This window comes from Pinus tabuliformis, chromosome J (assembly GCF_031772625.1).
Source record: "Pinus tabuliformis cultivar Carrire ecotype Pingquan chromosome J, CPIR1, whole genome shotgun sequence".
NCBI lineage: Eukaryota > Viridiplantae > Streptophyta > Pinopsida > Pinales > Pinaceae > Pinus > Pinus tabuliformis.
In genome coordinates this window covers 755,428,012-755,446,683 of record NC_142295.1, presented here as the reverse complement: position 1 = coordinate 755,446,683, position 18,672 = coordinate 755,428,012, and the positions used below count along the sequence as shown (strand labels likewise).

Here is an 18,672-nt window from a genome sequence, read left to right as displayed (position 1 = left end):
AGCCTGTCTTTGCCTCCCTTAGCCTCTGCACTGCCTCTTCTTGGCTCAAACTTGATGACACAGGCACTGTGTCACCCCTTCGTTGTTGCTTCTCTGCTACGAATAGCTTCTATCACTCGCACTGTTGATAATATCGGCGATATTCAAAAATATCGCGATATTTTCGGCAAAACGATATATCGCCGAGAAAATATCGGCAAAATATCGCGATATTTTGAAAATATCGGCAAAATATTGGCTATGTTTAAAAATTTGAAAAAAATATTTTTTATGCTTGCCGATATTTTTGCCGATATTGCCGATAAGATATTTTCTGGACCCTCACCGATATTTTCAACATTGGTCACTCGGGATAGCTGTTTTCTGTTGTTGTTGCTTTGCTCGGCTAATGTCCTCAGTTCTCTTGTGATCTGTAACCACCCTCTGATACCATGTTGGAATTTCTAAGTCTAACCCATTAGAAACCCTTCATGTACTTTCTGATTTATTCCTACCTACTTGTTCTGTTAATTAACAAGTTATTTACCATGTAAATACTGGAAATAAATACAAGTACATGCTCAACACATTACATATCATCAACTGAAGGAAACAAAACAAGCACACAAGTGACACCGTTGTTTTTGGACCAATGTCCTCGGAAAAACCCAATGCGGGAAAACCGGTGCAGCTATCTGAGGGTTTTATTATTATGCAATTTCTGAATACAATCTGGGTGCCAAAACCGGCTCACCGAATAGAGAATAAACTCGGCAGTAGTACCTCTCCTTCGGAGACAGATGCTATGGCTAAAACCCTGGATAAACACTCCGACAGCTCTTCTGCTCCAATCTGCCCCACGAAAAGCCCCAGCGTCAGCCTCTTCTGCCCTCCGCGTCAGCTTTCCCGGCAATTCCGACAGTTCTCGATAGTTTCGGTTGTTCCCGGCAGTTCAGGCTTCTGCCCTCTGCGTCATCTTTCCCGGCAGTTCCGACAGTTCCCAACAGTTCCCGACAGTTCCGGCTTCTGCCCTCTGCGTAAGATTTCCCGGCAGTTCTGGCAGTTCCCGGCAGTTTGGGCTGTTCCTGACAGTTTCGGCTTCTGCCCTCTGCGCCAGCTTTCCCGACAGTTTCGGCTGTTCTCGGCAGTTCCGGCTTCTGCCCTTTGCATCAACGTTCCCGCTGTTGCGCTGATCCTCCCGACACTATCTCCGCCTCTTTGCTTCTGTATTCACTGCCCCTTAGTTGCAACTCTAGATCACTCTCTCAACTTTCTCAGCAAACCCATTTCCAAAAAGTCGAAATCTTGATCTCTCGGTGTGTTCTCTAAGTGACCCTCAAGCCTCCTCTTATACTTTTTTCGTCGACATATCAATGGCCAAGATTAAGTCCCTAATCGACGACTGAGATTAGATCTGGCTTGATCCATGTCTTTTGAACCATTCTAACAAAGTTTTATATTAATGCACATTAATATCTTAATTTCCCTAAGTTTAGACTTAGGGACTCCATTAAAAATATTAATTATTTTAATGTCTCCCAAATTGTTTAGAATCTGCCCAAACCCTTTCTGGGTATTGGAGATCTCATGTGCCCTAACCTCTCCACCAAATTTCATGGCTAGAGCACATCTGATGCTACCCCAAATCAACAGGAAGTCTCATTACATTGGATCATCATTCATTCATCACATTTTCCTCTCTTTGGAAGTGCACATTACCTCATCTATTCTACTTGGCTGCAATATGATTTCTATGGTGCGAATTGCTCTTGGAGGTGGAAATTTGCTTGGAATTGATTGAAGAGATTCTTTTGGAAATTTTGTAAGTTTACTGTATATTTTCTATATTTTGCTGCTTGCATGTTATATTGTTTGAAGTAGGGTTTCTACATGTGCCATGGTTAAAATTGCTAAATTTATTTAGAAATCTTGCTCCTTTATGGTATGCAAAATTGTTTTCCTTGAATCCTTTAAGAGAAATCCGAGTTGTGCATCTCTTAAATTTAAAATCTCCCTAAAAAGGAAGTTGCTAGGGTTTGTAAGTAGATGCCCTTGCCATCTCACCCTCTTCAACAAGGCCGTCCTCATTGAATTTTCCCTAGATGACTCCATTGCCCATTTAGATCAAGGCACTAATCTAGGTGGTGGTGATCAAAACATCTATTTTCTCTCTCTTCTTTAATAAATTCTAGAAATATAGGGTTAGGGTTTCTATGAAATAAAGCTAAAAAAGTAATTTTATTTGATGTATCATTGCTCTTTAAGTAGAAATTGCTTTACATAATTGTGAAAAAACAAAATCTAGTGTTTATTGCATGCCTAAACCTATTTGTAGGGCTTACATATCATTATATTGCTGTTTTATGCATGTTTCAGCGATAAAAACTCATTTGCAAACCCTAAACTCTGCATATCCAATTGATATTCTCAGTCCTTCATTGATTAATCATTAGATGACTATTTCTTTTGGCTGTTATATGACATTGCATGCCCCATCATTGAAAATCCCTAACTTATGACAGCCTTATAATTTGCTTAAGTGGTCTAGGGACAAAGTGCTTGTACTTTGGTACAGATTATCTTAGCCCTCCGGGCTCTGCTGGTACCCTATCCCAATTATTAGACTTCATCAATCACCACGAATTCTCCTTACTGAATATCCTTTCAATGATTTTTATAGGGAAGCCTATCTTGTGGTTTGAACCATTGTTTTACAAAACGGGCGGGTTGAAACGGAAACGGCCGTTTCTGACCGTTTCATTAGCCCACAGGTTGACCCGGCCCATGACCCGGCTCGGCTGACCGAGTCAGCAATGACTCGGCCGAGTCATCCAATGACTCGGCCGAGTCATTGCTGACTCGGTCAACCCGGCCGGGTTTGTATTGACTCGGCCGAGTCATGGAAAGGACGGCTGGGCAGCAATTTTAATAAAAAAAATTCATGTTTTTGCTGATATTTGGTAAAGGTAAGTAGGGGTCAAGCAAATTTTCACTTGGATGCATCAGTGGGGTTGCACATCAAAAGAAAATCACACTCAAATAGCCAATGTGATGCAATCTTACACACTCTATGCACTCTTTTGCTACATTGTGCTTCATTTCTTGTTGTTTAAGGTTCCAATCTTTCCTGTTAGTTTGCCATTCACATTTTTTTGCTTGCCCAGTGACCTCTTGCTTACCACTATCTCATGGTATCCTCATTCACCATAGATGCCTATACCACAATCAGTATTTGACGGTATCCTTGCAAACATTTTTGCACAACCTTCAGATATGATCTGTTGGGTAAAATGAAAAACACGCAAACTTATTAATTGCCAGGATGTAAAGCTGGCACTCTTGGTCATACTAGTCTGTGGACTCTATAACAAATTGAAGATTAAAGGAATCAAAGTTAATTGTCTGACACAATCAAAATTAACTGTCTGACACAAGGCAAAGATTAAATGCTAGTCAAATACTCAAGTGCATGGCTCTTTAAACTTTAAAGTCTTTCAGCAAACTAATTCAGGCAGCTTTAGGGAAACCTGATTCAGCATTTGATTTTTGAACCTTCTATCTACTGGATATAACCGTGTGAAATGTTCATTTACGTGACTCACCTCTTAATATGGATTCAGAAGACCCTTCACCATACAACTTTATTTAGGGGACAGTTCTTGAAGAATTACAGTGCACAGTATAAGAGGAACCTGGGGTAGCTCCAGTGATACAAACTTTAGTTTCTCAGTCACTTGTTGAGTGGTTTTAGGATTGTCATCTTCAGGTATAATGGCTCCTAGATGGTTGTGAACTCAGCCCTTCTTCCACCGAGATACATGCCAATAAACAGGCTGTTTATACAGTCTTCTAATCAGCAACACGTCCTCTCAAAGGTTGGCTGTAGCTGGACCTCCAAAACTGATAAATCTAGCCCCTTTTTACTGCATATATCAGTTCCGCGAACAGGCACCAAACTCAGCCCAGGTCACAGCTCAGTATCTCACAAACACCCACAATAACTCAGTCTCCATGCAGGGTATGTTATTATGGAATTGAATGGTTGTCTTCCATGTATATTATAATGTTGTGTGTTTGGAAACTTGAATGAAAATCTTTAAAATTATGTTTAAAATATTTAAAATTATGTTTTTTTATAAAAAAAATAAATATTTAATGTATTTTTTACAACGACCGAGTCATTGAAATCGAGCCGGCCGAGTCATTACCGAGTCCGAGTCCGAGTCGGAGTCGATCCTCGGCCGAGTCCGAGTCCGAGTCCGAGTTGTAAAACACTGGTTTGAACACCACTAAATAGCTGGAGAAACGCTGCAGTGGTAGCCGATTTCTTGTTACCCTAAGGTCTGGACCTACCTAGTGAGGCTTTGCACTAGGCTTGCTAGATTTTGTAGTAATAGGTGCCTTAACATATTTTATTCTGGGTGTTTGGTTCACACCTTGAACCTCTTGATGCATGATATTATTAAGATGAAGGAACATGATTATAGATGGATTGGTGCATTGTACAAGAGACAGAAGAAAATGATAAAAAATATTACCAATCATAGCATGGCCCATTACATTTTTCACAATCATTCTAAGTTGGAGCTACTAAAGATTGCAAAGACCAGGTTTGCTAGTTATAGCCTTACCTTTAGGCGCCCTTTGAAGTTAAAAGAGGCATTGGCTAGTATAATCTCAAGTGATTCATGGTAGGATTTGAAAGATAGGGCTGCATCCACATTTTATAGACATGAATTTCAGGAGGTGGACACAATGCTTGATGTTTAGTTTTGGCAACATGTCAGGTATGGTCTACAGTTCACCAAGCCCTTTTAAAACATAGTTTGGTTTCCAGATATGGATCAAATGGTGATTGGGGAGGTGTATGAGCAAATCAACTACATACTAGGCTGAGTCAAAGACATTGTTGAGTTGAGAGATGCAATATTGTATGATCATATCCATAAACATGTGGTAAATAGGTGGAATAATCTAAATGTTCCACTCCATGCCCCACCATATGTCCTTACACCCAAATATTATTCTCCATTTTGGTGGCCCAACCAACACCTAGGGGTGGGGTTAGGAGAAAACGAAACACAGATCCAGAGGTACAAAATATGTATATGCTTGCATTAGACAAGTTGGTCCTTGATGAAGAGGAGTGTGCTTAGTTACAAGGCCGATTGAGCAAGTACATCAGCGAACATGCAGTCTTTGCTAACTTGCATACAATTGAAGATCAAGATAGGTTGGATCCATGTACGGGGGGACATGTATGGATCCTCTACCACTTATCTGCATAAATTGGTAGTGATGGTGCTTTCATGGGTTGTTAACACTTCTTCTACAAAGAGGTGTTGGAACACCGATAGCTTCATCGATAGCATGAAGAGCAACAACCTGATTGTAAACTAGGCAAAAAGCTTGGTGTATATGCAATACAACTTGAGGTTATTGTGATGCAGCAAAGGATGATGGAACATATGTGGCTTGGGACAACAATCCAGAGGAGGCTAATTTGGAGAATGGAGCCATAGTTTCAGAGTGCTTGGAAGCTGATCTCTTGGGTGATCATATTCATGTAGATATTCCACCCCCTTTCACTAGTAGATTTCTAGATGCAGGAGTTTTGCCTTTATCTTCACAATATCCAATGTTACGTGGGGCCATGTCGCTGCTCGTTGTGTTTCATGAACACTTTTGCCTACGCTTGCTCCTCTTCTTCATAGATCATGGAAAAGAAACTAGAAGTTTCTCGTGGCATGGGGAAAGCTTAGTAGATACTAGATCTCTTTTTCTCTTTCCTGTTTAGTAGTCTCTAAGGCTTAGTACTTTGTCTTTATTATGGCTTATTTTATAAACATTATATGATAGTTTAAGTTTGAACTTTGAACTGTTGATTGAATCTTATAATTTTTTTGGTAATGAATTTGATGCTCTATTGCATTTCGTTGTTGATGCTGTCTATTACAATTTCTCGATGACAAATTTTATATGTTGAAACTTGAAGGTTGATGTTGTGGCTGATGATTGATAATTGGATGACATTGTTATAACTACAAGATGATTGATGTTATATGTGTGCTAAATGGTTGATGCTTTAATGATGATCATTAATCCAGTAGTTAAATCTATGTTTTCATATTTCAATTTTCCTGTGGTTGATTCAACATTCTGCATGTTTTTCTTGAATATATATGCATCAAAGTATTTTAAAATATGTATTATATAAAAATGCTTTGCTCCCGGAAGCCTTTTGAAAATTGCGCTTCCTGCTCCTGCTCCTACCTCCCGCTCCCTACTCCCAACAGCCTTGATTTGACTATATTTTGATAAGTTTGTAAAGAAGTCAATATCAAAACTTTCTTTGTTTCTTAGGTTAACATATATTTTACTAATGTGTTGATGTGATTTAAGATCCCAGGCATTATATAGCTCTAGTTTGGCTCAAAATTTTTCAAAATTTGAGGGTCAAGGCCTGATTATAGCTTTGTTGTGTTATCAGGATCCTTTGCAAGGAGGCTTGCACAAGAATTTCCAACGTGGCAGGTAATGATTAACTAATTTGAAGACTGAACTCTACATGATTATCCTTTAGTTTGCTGCATCGCCTTTGTTAACAAAATAAAACTGTCAGAATTAATGTAATCAATTCTTTGTTTCTCTTCATATATAACAAGTACAAGATCATTGTTTATGTCACAGTTTCTTCTAGTGGATTTACGATGCCATGGTGACTCAGCATCCATCCCAAAGCATGCCCCTCATACTGTCGCATCAGCTGCACATGATGTTTTGCATCTTGTAAGATCTTTGATCACTGGGCTGTTTTATAAATTATGCACAATGAATATTTTCATCATGCCTATTTTTTCTTCATCCATTCAACCTAATGTATATGATTGTTATAACGAGAAAGGCAGTCATGACTCATGATATTGAAATTCAACTTTCAGTAGGTTTTTGTCACTAACCCACCATGCTAACCTTTATAGTTTACTGACTGTAATCATACCCATTTAATGCATGTTCAAATTGCACCTGTGCATCCCTCTACTCTTGTCATTGAGGCTTCTTTGTACTGTTCTTTACTCTTCAAATATCATTGAAAGTTCATGAAAGACTACTTGTAAACCTTCAGACACCTCCGGGAGAACAAAAATACCAGTTATGTTTGTCTCTGTGTGAGTCTGAGTAATAACTAATAGGCCCATACAGACCAAGGCTTATGTTTTGTCCCTAAACTTCAAACATGACAGTGTACATGAATAAATGAGGAATTGAGATGCATCTTCAGGGAAATGGGAATACGGATTTCTAGTGTTGGATGAAACAATTGTAAGTATGAAGGTTCAGAATTCTTTTGTAATATGCCTTCCCATAAAAATCTGCTAAGTGCCTTTCTCAATTTTTGTAAATTATGGATGGAGATATTTTTGGATACAAACTTATGAAAAGTGGGTGGACATTAATTAAATTAATGTTGTGTGGTAGTGGAGGCCCCAAACATCAGACAAAGGGAAGATTAATTACATAGTGGGATGTGGGGACCACCCCATGATGAAATACGTCCCCTTCATGGAGAAATTCGAATGGCTAAGGAGAGGGATCGAATTGCTTGGTGAAGGGGCCCACGTGAAGGAAGAGAGAAACAATTATAAATAAGAGGAGGGCAGCATCATTGAGCACTTTTGATCGTTTGATATTTTACATTTTGTTGCTCAAGCTGTTCCGCTGAGTCACAATTGCTGTTTAGCACGAAAGGTTTCCAAGGGGAAATCTCACCTTCTTCTTCGGTGGACCACGAGTGCCACCCTAGGGAGGCAAATTCTACGCATTTTTGGAGTTGGAAGGAAGACCACAAAGGGAACACGAATTCTGAATTAGTTGGGACATAGTTCAGGGAGCCACGTAGAGATTGGAGGAGAGAAGAGCCAGAGTGAGGAGGGGTTGCGTTGTTGCTGGGGCACTCTTGATCAATTTGCTGGCATAGGAGAGAGATTTGCAGGCATAGAAGCATCACACCACAACCATTCGAATTCCTGGGGAAGGCCCTGCATCATCTTGCTTAGGAACTGCGCAGTCTTTCGTAGGGGCCAAGTGTGGGGTGGCATGTGGAAGGAATTGAGGAGCTGGGATTGCTTGGAATCGGATTGGGGGAGATTGTAGGGGATTTCCAGCATTTTGGTGGAACAACAAACACAACATTTGCTACGGGTTACATTCTCTGCTTGTGGAGGAGGGCCAAGCATTTGGGGTCAATTTTGGAGTTTCAAAACTAGGACAAACCTTTTTTGGGTTTTTTTGGGTTTATTGAGGAGAGACTAAAATTAATTTGACAGAATTTTCTGGGCAGATTTGAGGGGTCAAACATGGGTCCCAACTCAGCTAGCAGCTAGAGGAGCTAGGGGAAATTGGGTCGAAATTCCAAGGTCAACATTTGGCCAATTCCTTCGTGGGTTTTTGTGGGTTATTGGTGGAGAGCCCGGGGTTAATTTTCCGAAATTTTCTGAGTACCGAACAAAAGCCCTAACAGCTATTATTTACAGTCAACAGTTCAGTTTTCACTGGAACAGTGCAGAGATTGTTGGGGACAGCCACATTGCATGTTATAGAAACTGATTTCATCACCTGGATATCGTTACATTGCATGCTTTGTGATTTTACTTTTGTACCCAGCGATTATATCAATAAAATGGCTCAGCTCAGTGCAGATTTTGGCATTTTCTGGTTGTTTAATGTTTTGTGAATTTTTGTATGTGTTTTTACTATGTTTACTTTGTTTATCACCATTAGAAATATTACATATTTGATGGGAAATGGATCAGTGAATGGTTGTTATAAGGATGGACTTTCTTGAAGAGAGGTTTTAATGTTAGTACTTCAAGTGATCGGAAGATTTTATCATTCTATCTATCTTTGGTGATTTCTAATATGAAAAACATGTTTCTAATCAGTCTCTACATGTTGATTATTCTTCTCATTATCTTTACTCTATTTATAGAATATATCTTGTAGTATTATTAGGTCTTTGTACTGGAGTTCAAATTTTAAAAAATGGTAGCATGTTTGATTTTGAATGATATAGGTGGGACAACTTAGACTTACTCCCCGTGTGCTGGTTGGTCACAGCTTTGGAGGGAAAGGTTAGTAACCTGCCATGACCCTTTTGGACAGCGTGCGTCTGCACTCATTTCCGTTTCTTAATGTAAGATCTTCCAAGTAGGAATGATAGTTCTCATTCTACAGCCTGAATAAGTTGCTTGATAAAGTAGGAAAATATATGTATGAGGTATCGTAGGTATGAAAGCTCTAATGACACTAATGCATGTTGAAAACAGTTGTAGTTCATGCCGAAATGTCATTATGCTTGTGTGATAGGTTTTGAATTCTTGTCATTGACTTCTTGGAGCATTGACTCTGGTGGGAAACATTGTTTGTTTTAAACATAAACTTTTCAATGATGGGTTTGTGCAGTTGCTTTGAGTATGGCGGACCAGGCTGCTAAACCTCTTGCCCGACCTGTCAGGGTAATACTACTTTTCTGAAATGGTATATAGAAAAGGATTGGTTTGACTTGTGGATTTAATGGATGTATCATGAGTCATTAAATGGTTATAAAAAAGTGTGTTTGTTAGTCATTAAAGACGCACAAGTCTTCTTGTTATTCATTAAAATTGGCTTTTTCACTATTTGGCTTCCATGTGAAGGTCTGGGTTCTGGACGCAACACCTGGGAAGGTTCATGCTGGAGGAGACGGTGAAGATCATCCTTTTGAATTGATTTCTGTACTACGTCAAATGCCAAAGCAGGTAATTTTTATCTTTATGCATGCAAAAGAATGAGGGTATTTATTGCTGCAGGTTTGTAAATTTTTATATCTCCAACAAACAGATAGTAGTAATTACTTCTAGAACCCTCTCATGACTAAAATATACAAATTGGACAAAGACAGCTTTTAACAGAAATGTTGAAAATTTTATCAGTAGAAAACATTATATATAGAAAGATCCACATTGAACTGCTGATACGAAATAGAATAAAAAATACCTGTTTATTACTGGATTGACAGTGTATTTCTGCATGTATATAATAGAACGTTGCAAAACTTCAATAAAACGGGAGTATATGATGGAGTGTTCCACCAACAGTGCGCTGTACATGGAGGCAAGGGTAATACAGCTGGCTGTACCGGTAGTGGTGCGCAAATGACTGAGGGTGTGTCCCTGTAGTTGAAATTATGTATCAGAGAAGCCAGTTAAGAGAATGTTCTCCTTCAATATATTGCCCTTCACTGTGCTGATGGTGATGGCTTTGCTTGAGCTGTGGTACAGTCTTTGAACACTAAATTGTTGGTTTGAACTTTGAAGAGTGTCTCTTCGAATAAATCATAGAGGATTGGCTGCCTTTGACAATGGGCAATGTGATCAATATGGAGAAGAAGCCTGGGAGCTTGGATCTGGATGTGGTGATTAGTCCAACACCAGTAGTAGAATATTTCAGTATTGAGGGCAAATCCCCTTTTAAGGATGGACTAGGGGTTGTTGTTCCCTTAGGGATTCTACCTTGGTGATTGTGGGTGAGGATTTGGTGACGGGGGATGGTCATTTGGATGCCATTGCGAAGACAATGCTGCCTCAAGTTGAGGAGACAGTGGTTCCATTTTAGCCTTTAGTGAACAAAGATGTCATACCTCCTTCAGATCCCGACAACTTCAGCTTCTTGGTAAACAAGGAGTATTTTGAGGGGCACATGCATTTGGAGACATAGGGGGTTGTCTTGTTTTTTTGTGTCAAATGTCAGATGAATAAGCTTTGAATTGTTGGTGTGTGCTAAAATGGGAGTCCAAGGGGATTTCTTTAAATTCTTACTGAGGTTTGGGGTCTGTTACCGATCAAATTACCAAGGTTGTCAAGGGCCTTGCAACTTGCTATGGTTGGCACACACAAAATGAGTGCCCAATGTCACCTCAGCCCAAATCCCCACTCTTTAAGTCCAACTCTCTCCTAAAAATCTATGAGAGGATTTCTTTGTGATAACTTCACCCAATCAAGAATGCTTAATGTCTTTCTATGGGGTCTCGGGTGAAATAGAGGAGTTAATTGTTGCTGTTATACTGGTTTAAGGTGTAAAATATGCAGTAAATAAATATGAACCAGTAAGATAAATCACTCAAAATTAAAGATATGCTGTATGTAAATATCTTACATGAGTGTACAATTAATATAATATTATAATAACCAAAGATTAAGTGTTTTTTTATTTAAACCTTTGGTTAGAGGGATTTCTTTGTTAAATAGCTTGCTGTCCACTGTCTACAGACTGGAAAATCTGTAGAAAAATACAAAAAACACCAGCAACAACCCCTTAAAACAATCACTTAATAGTGCCTAAGCACTTTAGATCAAAGATATAGGGCTGGGGAGACTAGGAGATTAAAGATTGATCACTTTAGACCACTCCTAAGCCTTAAACCTGCAATACATTTGAATTTCCAGCATGTTGAAAATTCTATTATTGAGGTTATGGTGTCAAATTCCGCTGGGTGAAAACCTAGAAAATTATTCCAGCAAAAATATAAAGTTATAATGGCTGGAAATGGTGTATTTTTGCTCCAAATGAAAGTTATTATCTTGTAAAATCAATTTAGAGATTGGCTACAAGGTTCTAATGATAACACTTGAAATGTGCCTTGAACCTTGCAAAATCTACAAAATTTGTTATGTTACAACATTTTAATGAATATCTACAAGATAACACTCAATATATCCATGAAGATAATGTCGAATAAAGCTCAAAAGCCAAGCATATTGATCCTTGGTTTAGATCTATATTTTATGCTCAATATCCTAAGGTTTAACTAGCTGTTTTATGATTAAACTGGAAGCCGAAACTAGTATAATAAATCTAAATTAAAACAGAAAATAAAGTTTTTCGATTTTTAAAATAAAGATGATTGTTGAGAAATGAATTACTCTTTACCAGAAGATATTACCTCAAGATTGCTGGGTTGTGAACCATAATTATGTTCAAGTTGACAACGTACTTTGGGCAGTGAGATGTGCTTGGACTCGAGAAGAGTGTATCACTCGCACCTATGTCTAAAACTCCTCACAACTTTCTGGTTCCAACTAGGAGTGGCCTTTAGTGAGACGTCTCCAATCTTTGGGTCGACTATGTGATGGAATGCTCTTCACCCGATTGAGCAGGATTTTGGTCCAACCTTTGGTTCCAAATCGCTCCACCTACAACAAGAATGATGAGGTAGACTAGCACCTAGTTCACCTGCTCTGCCTGGCTATGTAGACCCTCAACATATCGTCCCTTCAACACTTGTGTGATCTTTATTAATTGTGAAGTTTTTTATTACGAGCCATGTTACAACATATATCAAGAGAATATAAAATATGAAAAACCAACCCACACAATAATAACAAGGTGTCTTAAAAAATGAAGTTCTAAATTATGGCATTAAAATGATCTCACAAATCAACAAATTCAACTGGAGGAAAGGCTAGCCTTTAGTATTTTTTCTTTAATGGCTAGCTAACAACACGTTGACTCTTTCTCTAGGAAAATAATTTACTTGTCATCCACATTTAGACTAAGAAAGAATTTGTTAAAATATTACATTACAATGATTTTTTCCCACTTGAGGGGTTTGACTTGGGTCACAAGTCCCTTAGAAGTCCAATGTTCCCATTTACATTGACTTGGAAGGTTGAGAAATGAAGAATGATGGTCCAAAAATGCCCAACAACCCACTCTAGATGCTCAATGTTCCACCAATAGCTAAATAGGAGGTTCAACTTGCATGGAAGATGGTTTGATTTGGTACCTTGAGCCTTGATTTGCTAGCTAGAAAGGATCTTTGACCCTCCAATGGCTACTTTTGTTTACACCTAAGTTGCACTGAAAAGGATACGGGAACGGATACGGATACGGGGTTTGAAACGGATACGACAAATTTTCAAAATATGAGGATACGATACGGCATGCATATATATATATATATATATTTCATATTACCATTCATCTTTTAGAATCTAGAATCTAGAATCTATATCTAAAAATGCATAGTCATCGTCATGAATTCAACATAAACAAATCATCATCATCAATTCAACATAAAAATTGTCATCATCATTAGTGATTATTATTATCATCATCATTAATAATGTAATCAGAAATGCAACAACCTTTGTGCTTTCGGGTCCAACTCCTTCAAAGAACGTGTCATGCATGGCAGATGATATCTATCTTCCTTGCATGACAATTAAAAGGCCCATGGGATCATTGGGATATTCCATCAAGACCTATCTGAACATTTCAATCTTCTCAATGTCAGCTTGGTCTTGTGACTATATGCAGGCACAAGATTGGCTAGAGAAGATTTGTTACATTGGAGGGATTATGAAATCAAAAGCAAAATCAATGACAATTAACAAAACCTTAACCAAAATGAAAATTAATCGCTCAAATAAATCTCTTTACGAAGACATTCATCAAACCCCTTTATTTGCATTTTTGAACATCTATCTTTTTCTTAGTAAGAATTTTTGATAAATATATGGAGTGTTGTTGTTTCTAAAGATTTAGAAAAGATTTTATGAGACTCTGTTTATAGTGAGTTTATTTGCAAATCTGATTTCTTCATTTTTATTATTTATTTATGGCTATGCAAATTTTCAAGCTTTTTAACATTTTAAGGGTGGATTCTGATCACAATTTTCGTGGATCCGTTTTACCGGAAACGGATCCAAAAAAATTTAAATCCCTTGGAAACGTATCCAATTCCAAATCTAAAGTTTCCGATTTTTTGAAACGGCACAAAAACGTTTTTACAGTGTTTCGGACAAGAATCGTATCCGTTTATGTATCGGAAACGGGGATCCGCGTTTCTGGGAAATTCTTCAGGAGTTTCCGGTAACTTAGGTTTACACATGCTACCAAATGGTCCTCTTGGCCTTCAACATCCTTCATTTGACCTCCAACAACTACAAAACGACCACTTAGGGGGTAGACTTGACAGCCCTAAGAGATCTCCAATGTTTGTGGTTGTTTTGCCTTGATTTCACTTGCCACTAGCCCCATTGGCTAGAATCTATCCATGTGCTGCGACATCATCATCATATATGCCATGTCATCATGCCTAAAAGATGGATCTCCAACACCCTAGAAGATCTTGGGAATCCACAACTTGGGTTTTGTTCCTTTGTCTTTGTAGACCACTTTTGCATGCAAAAAGATGTTAAGTTTTGCCCCTATTTTTCCACTTGGAATTGCAATGTGCCACTAGATCAACTTTGACCATCAGTTTCTGCACAATGCTTTCATTGTTTGGAAAAATTTCAACCTGGCATGTTATCTTTTCTTTATTCTAAGCATTTTGGGACTGAAGCGAACAAAGATCCTTCTTCAGATTAATTACTCCAGAAGACTTGGAATATGAAGTTATCCATTGAGGATATAAATATTATATTAAATATATGAATAAGAATGATAATGATGATTACAATGAGAACAAGAGGCTTGCTTATATACCAAGCAAGTGTCTCTTCATGGAGAGTCATGTCCTATTAGACATGCCTCTTCAACCTAACTACTAATTATTATTAACTAATCATTATTACAATTATCCTCGTTACTTATATTTATATTATTTATATATTTTATTCGTAACATTGCCTTCTTCCTCAAAAATCTTTGTCCTCAAAGCTTGTCGATGAAAAAGGCTTGATCTCTTTTTCGGCTTCAAATGACTTTCTCTCTCGGAACAATCATCTTCATCGACAGAAGCTGATATGATCTTCTAAGTGACAAACAAAACTATTGCACTGAGAAGGGATTAGACCATCCTAGATTAATCTTCTGTGTAATATTTTTATCACTGGAATTTTGTAATGACTTGTCATCATAAGATGGGATTGATGTTACATCATTATTCTCTGGAACATCAGTTTGTTGCTTCTAGTCTGAATGGTCCCGATACGTAGCATGGTTGAGTTGTCTATGCCAATAGGGCACTTTTTTGGTTTGACTTTCCCTTATTGGGCATGTGGCAATTTTTATATTTTCTTGTGGCGAAGATGTTGTTGAGTTGGTTATGGGACATTCACTTGGGAAGTTCATTGTCTCAACTGCAACATCCAAGCACGTCTTTTCTTCAACTTGCTTGTCTTCTTCCTGAGTTGTGACATTCACTGGATCAATATTTGTTGTTTTGTCATCAACTTGAATTCCTACATTTGATGCTTCCTTCTCGATAAGTTGTTGTACCTTGTTTTCTAATGACTTCTTATCCTTCTTAAGTTTCTTAATTTGCGTCAGTAATTTTTCACTATGGTTTTTAAGTCGAGAAACTTCTTCATTTTTGTCAACAATGATTTTGTCAATTTCATTTTGCATATTTTGTAATACTTTTTTACCTTCTTGAGAAATTACTTTTGAAATATCTGATATATCTTCTGGCGTTACTGAATTTGGTTTCAGTGTAACATCTTGGAGTGTTATTTTCTTCTTCTTGTGGGAAAATGTCAAAAACTTTTTCTTCGTATTTAAGATGACAGATCCTACCGTTTCCATCCTAGGTGATCCCAAAATAATGTCACCTTGATTGTTCCATAGGGTGTGAACTGAGAATTGCGATACAAAAGTATAATCTTCAATGTTTAATTGTAAATTGGCTATGTCACATTTTTTATTGCGAAAAAAGTCTAATTTTTAGTTATATTTGACTCCGGGATCACTAGTTGGTTTGCGATTTTAGGTGTTATATAATTTGCATCTTTTGCCGGAGAAATAGAAATAATAGCATCTTTTCTTGCGAGATTTCCTTTAATGTTAAATAACGCTTTACCGTCTCTAGGTAAGGTTTCTGGGAATCTTATGGGCTTCATGTTTGTATTAGACTCCATTTTTGCTTCTTGAATATTAAATATTTTTTAAATCACTTAAAAAAAAATCCTTTTTTTTTTTTTTTTCTATATATTTTCCAAGTATTCTCCTCTTTTACATAGCCTTGACTCTACTAATTTCCTCTTAATTTTTTATTTTATTTATTTTTTATTATATATATATTTTTAATACAAAACCCTTTTTCTTTTCTTTCTTGTTTTTTAATCTTTTTTTTTTCTTTTTATATGAATATATAGGTCAGCCTTGTTTTTTTTGGATGACTTAAATTACAAGTTATAGTTTTCAATTTTCTTTTAATACCCTTGTAATCTCCCTTAGTATTCAACTTCTTCCTTTATATGGATTAGTGTCTCCCCCTAGATGTATGTATATATAAAACTTATAATCTTATAACCTTGTAGTAATAATATTTTATTACTTTTATTTCATTTATAAACCCACTTTTTCACTTAAATGATATGCTTTTAATCACTATATATGCTTATATATATTTTGATATAATATGAAACTTTATAAAACCTTGCTCTTTAATAATCCGTACGTTTAACCTTTACTCCCTAATATATCATTAACTTAACAAATAGCAATGTTTTAAAAAATGGCCGAATCGAATCCGAAACGGCTGAGTTGATCCGAGTCGTTGGGATTTTTTGTGCCCCGGCAGAAAAAACGGAACGGTAGGCCGAGTCATGACTGACTCGACCGAGTTATTGCATGACTCGGTCAACCCGGCCGGTTCTGCAATAACTCGACTGAGTCAATGAATGCGGCCTGTAACCCAAAAAAATGCGATTTTTCATATTTTTAAATTTTTTTTTAACTGTTAGCTGAGTGTTGGGGATTCCAAGGTGTTTTCTAAATTAGTTAAATGCTATTTGGGGTCCATTCCCCTCTCCTAGTATTGATAGGCTATTCAAATTTCATGGTAATGTTAAATTCTTAAAGTAAAAGTGACATTCTCCTTAATCTTCATTTTCATCCTTTTACTTAAATTTTTAACATTACCATGAAATGACTTAGGATGTTTGAGAGTGGAGAAAGTAGAATTTTAGATTTCATTCAAAATCCAGCAGACTTATCAGTTTTTCAGGATTTCAGGATTGGAGGATTGCAATGTTTCCATTGAATTTTGTCGTGTATTAGGGTATGGAACTCGTATTTAATCAAGAGCACCAATCCCTCTATGTACCTTGATGTTAGTGACATTGGTTGTCGAACTCCTATAGGATTCGCTCCCAAACCAGGAGCTTCTGAAAATGTCGCTCCCGCTCTCGTTTTTGCTCTCGCTCCCCACTTTCACTCCCGCCCCCAAGTAACACTAAGCAAGATGATGTTGGCAACTCTAGCAGTAGCCAGTAGTATTGGTCACAGACTTTTGTTGTAGAGGCCATTTATAGCCTCCTTGGTTATGTGTTTTTGTTTTGATCTCTATATCATCATCGTGTATGTATTGGATAGTGCACTGGGTGCCATTTTGATATAATGGATATATTCATGAGCCTACTTTGATCATATGTTGTCTTCTATCTATATTCTAATGCTGTGTGTTTGGAAACATGAATGAAAATCTTTAAAATTATGTGTTTTTATAAAAAATAAATATTTAATGTATTTTTTACAACGACCAAGTCATTGAAATCGAGCCGTCTAAGTCGATACCGAGTCAAAGTTGGAGTCGGAGTCGACCCTCAGCCGAGTCGGAGTCGGAGTCAGAGTTTTAAAACATTGAAAAATAGCCACGAACTTTTGATTTGTCGTGACTTTTGGCAATGCCGTATGAATTGATTGGAATGAATCGGAAGAACGAAGGCTGTAGGAATGATGGGATGAACCGATCAGATGATTCTGAGGTTGCAAAATGACTCAGATAGGAAGCCGGAAGTGATGCGGGCAGACAACGTGGATCGGTGGCGGGATAGAGGAGTGGACAGTGTCGAGGAGACAAAAGAAACGTGGTTAGGGCAGCGGTTGATAGGGAGATGCAAGAACATAATTGACCGATAATTACGATGGTACGGTGGATGTGTAGGGCTTTGGCGGTAGGGCAAGGGTTGACTATGAAACTGTGGCAGAAGATATAGTGCCGCAGAAGTGGCGATTGTATTCAGCTGTGTTTGCTTTGGTTGGTGGTTGATGACAGGGTTACGGTGGTTAGGGCGTCGTTGTCAGCGTTTATGGTGGCTGCGTCGGCGATTATGGTGGTTGCCATAGGTACGTTGTTACGATATATATATATATATATATTTGTTTTTCTTTTTCTTTTACTATATGATCTATTTTGTATTTTTTTTTTTAATGTAATTTTTTTTTTTACTTTTTTCAATATGATATATTTTCCCTTTTACTTCATTTTTTTTATTTATTTTTTATTTTTTTATTATTATTAATTTTTTTTTTAAATGGCCAAAGGCCTGATTGGCGATATGGAGAAACTCCAACTTTTTTGTAGCGAAACGCTTCACTTGATGGCAACAATGTTGACGAAACCTTGATGGCCAAGGGCCTGGACCGGAGAGCGTGGCTATGTGCAGCGGTGAAGCAGCCAGAGGATCAACTGCTCTGATACCAAATGAAGCGAACAAAGTTCCTTCTTCAGATTGATTACTCCAGAAGACTTGGATATGAAGTTATCCATTGAGGATATAAATATTATATTAAATATATGAATAAGAATGATAATGATGATTACAATGAGAACAAGAGTCTTGCTTATATATCAAGCAAGTGTCTCTTCATGGAGAGTCATGTCCTATTAGACATGCCTCTTCAACCTAACTACTAATTATTATT

The 18,672-nt window shown here is 37.5% G+C and overlaps 1 protein-coding gene across 3 annotated transcripts in view; it reads left to right on the top strand.

Moving 5' to 3' along the window:
* Positions 1-18,672, top strand: part of LOC149228927 (alpha/beta-Hydrolases superfamily protein) — a 332,748-nt gene that overhangs the window by 215,657 nt on the left and 98,419 nt on the right. For all 3 annotated transcript variants that reach the window (XM_089378417.1, XM_089378418.1, XM_089378419.1), the window contains exons 6-10: positions 6,470-6,513; positions 6,670-6,768; positions 9,053-9,110; positions 9,442-9,494; positions 9,675-9,776. In XM_089378417.1, the coding sequence (XP_089234543.1) occupies positions 6,470-6,513; positions 6,670-6,768; positions 9,053-9,110; positions 9,442-9,494; positions 9,675-9,776 (356 nt within the window). The remainder of the gene's footprint in view (positions 1-6,469; positions 6,514-6,669; positions 6,769-9,052; positions 9,111-9,441; positions 9,495-9,674; positions 9,777-18,672) is intronic.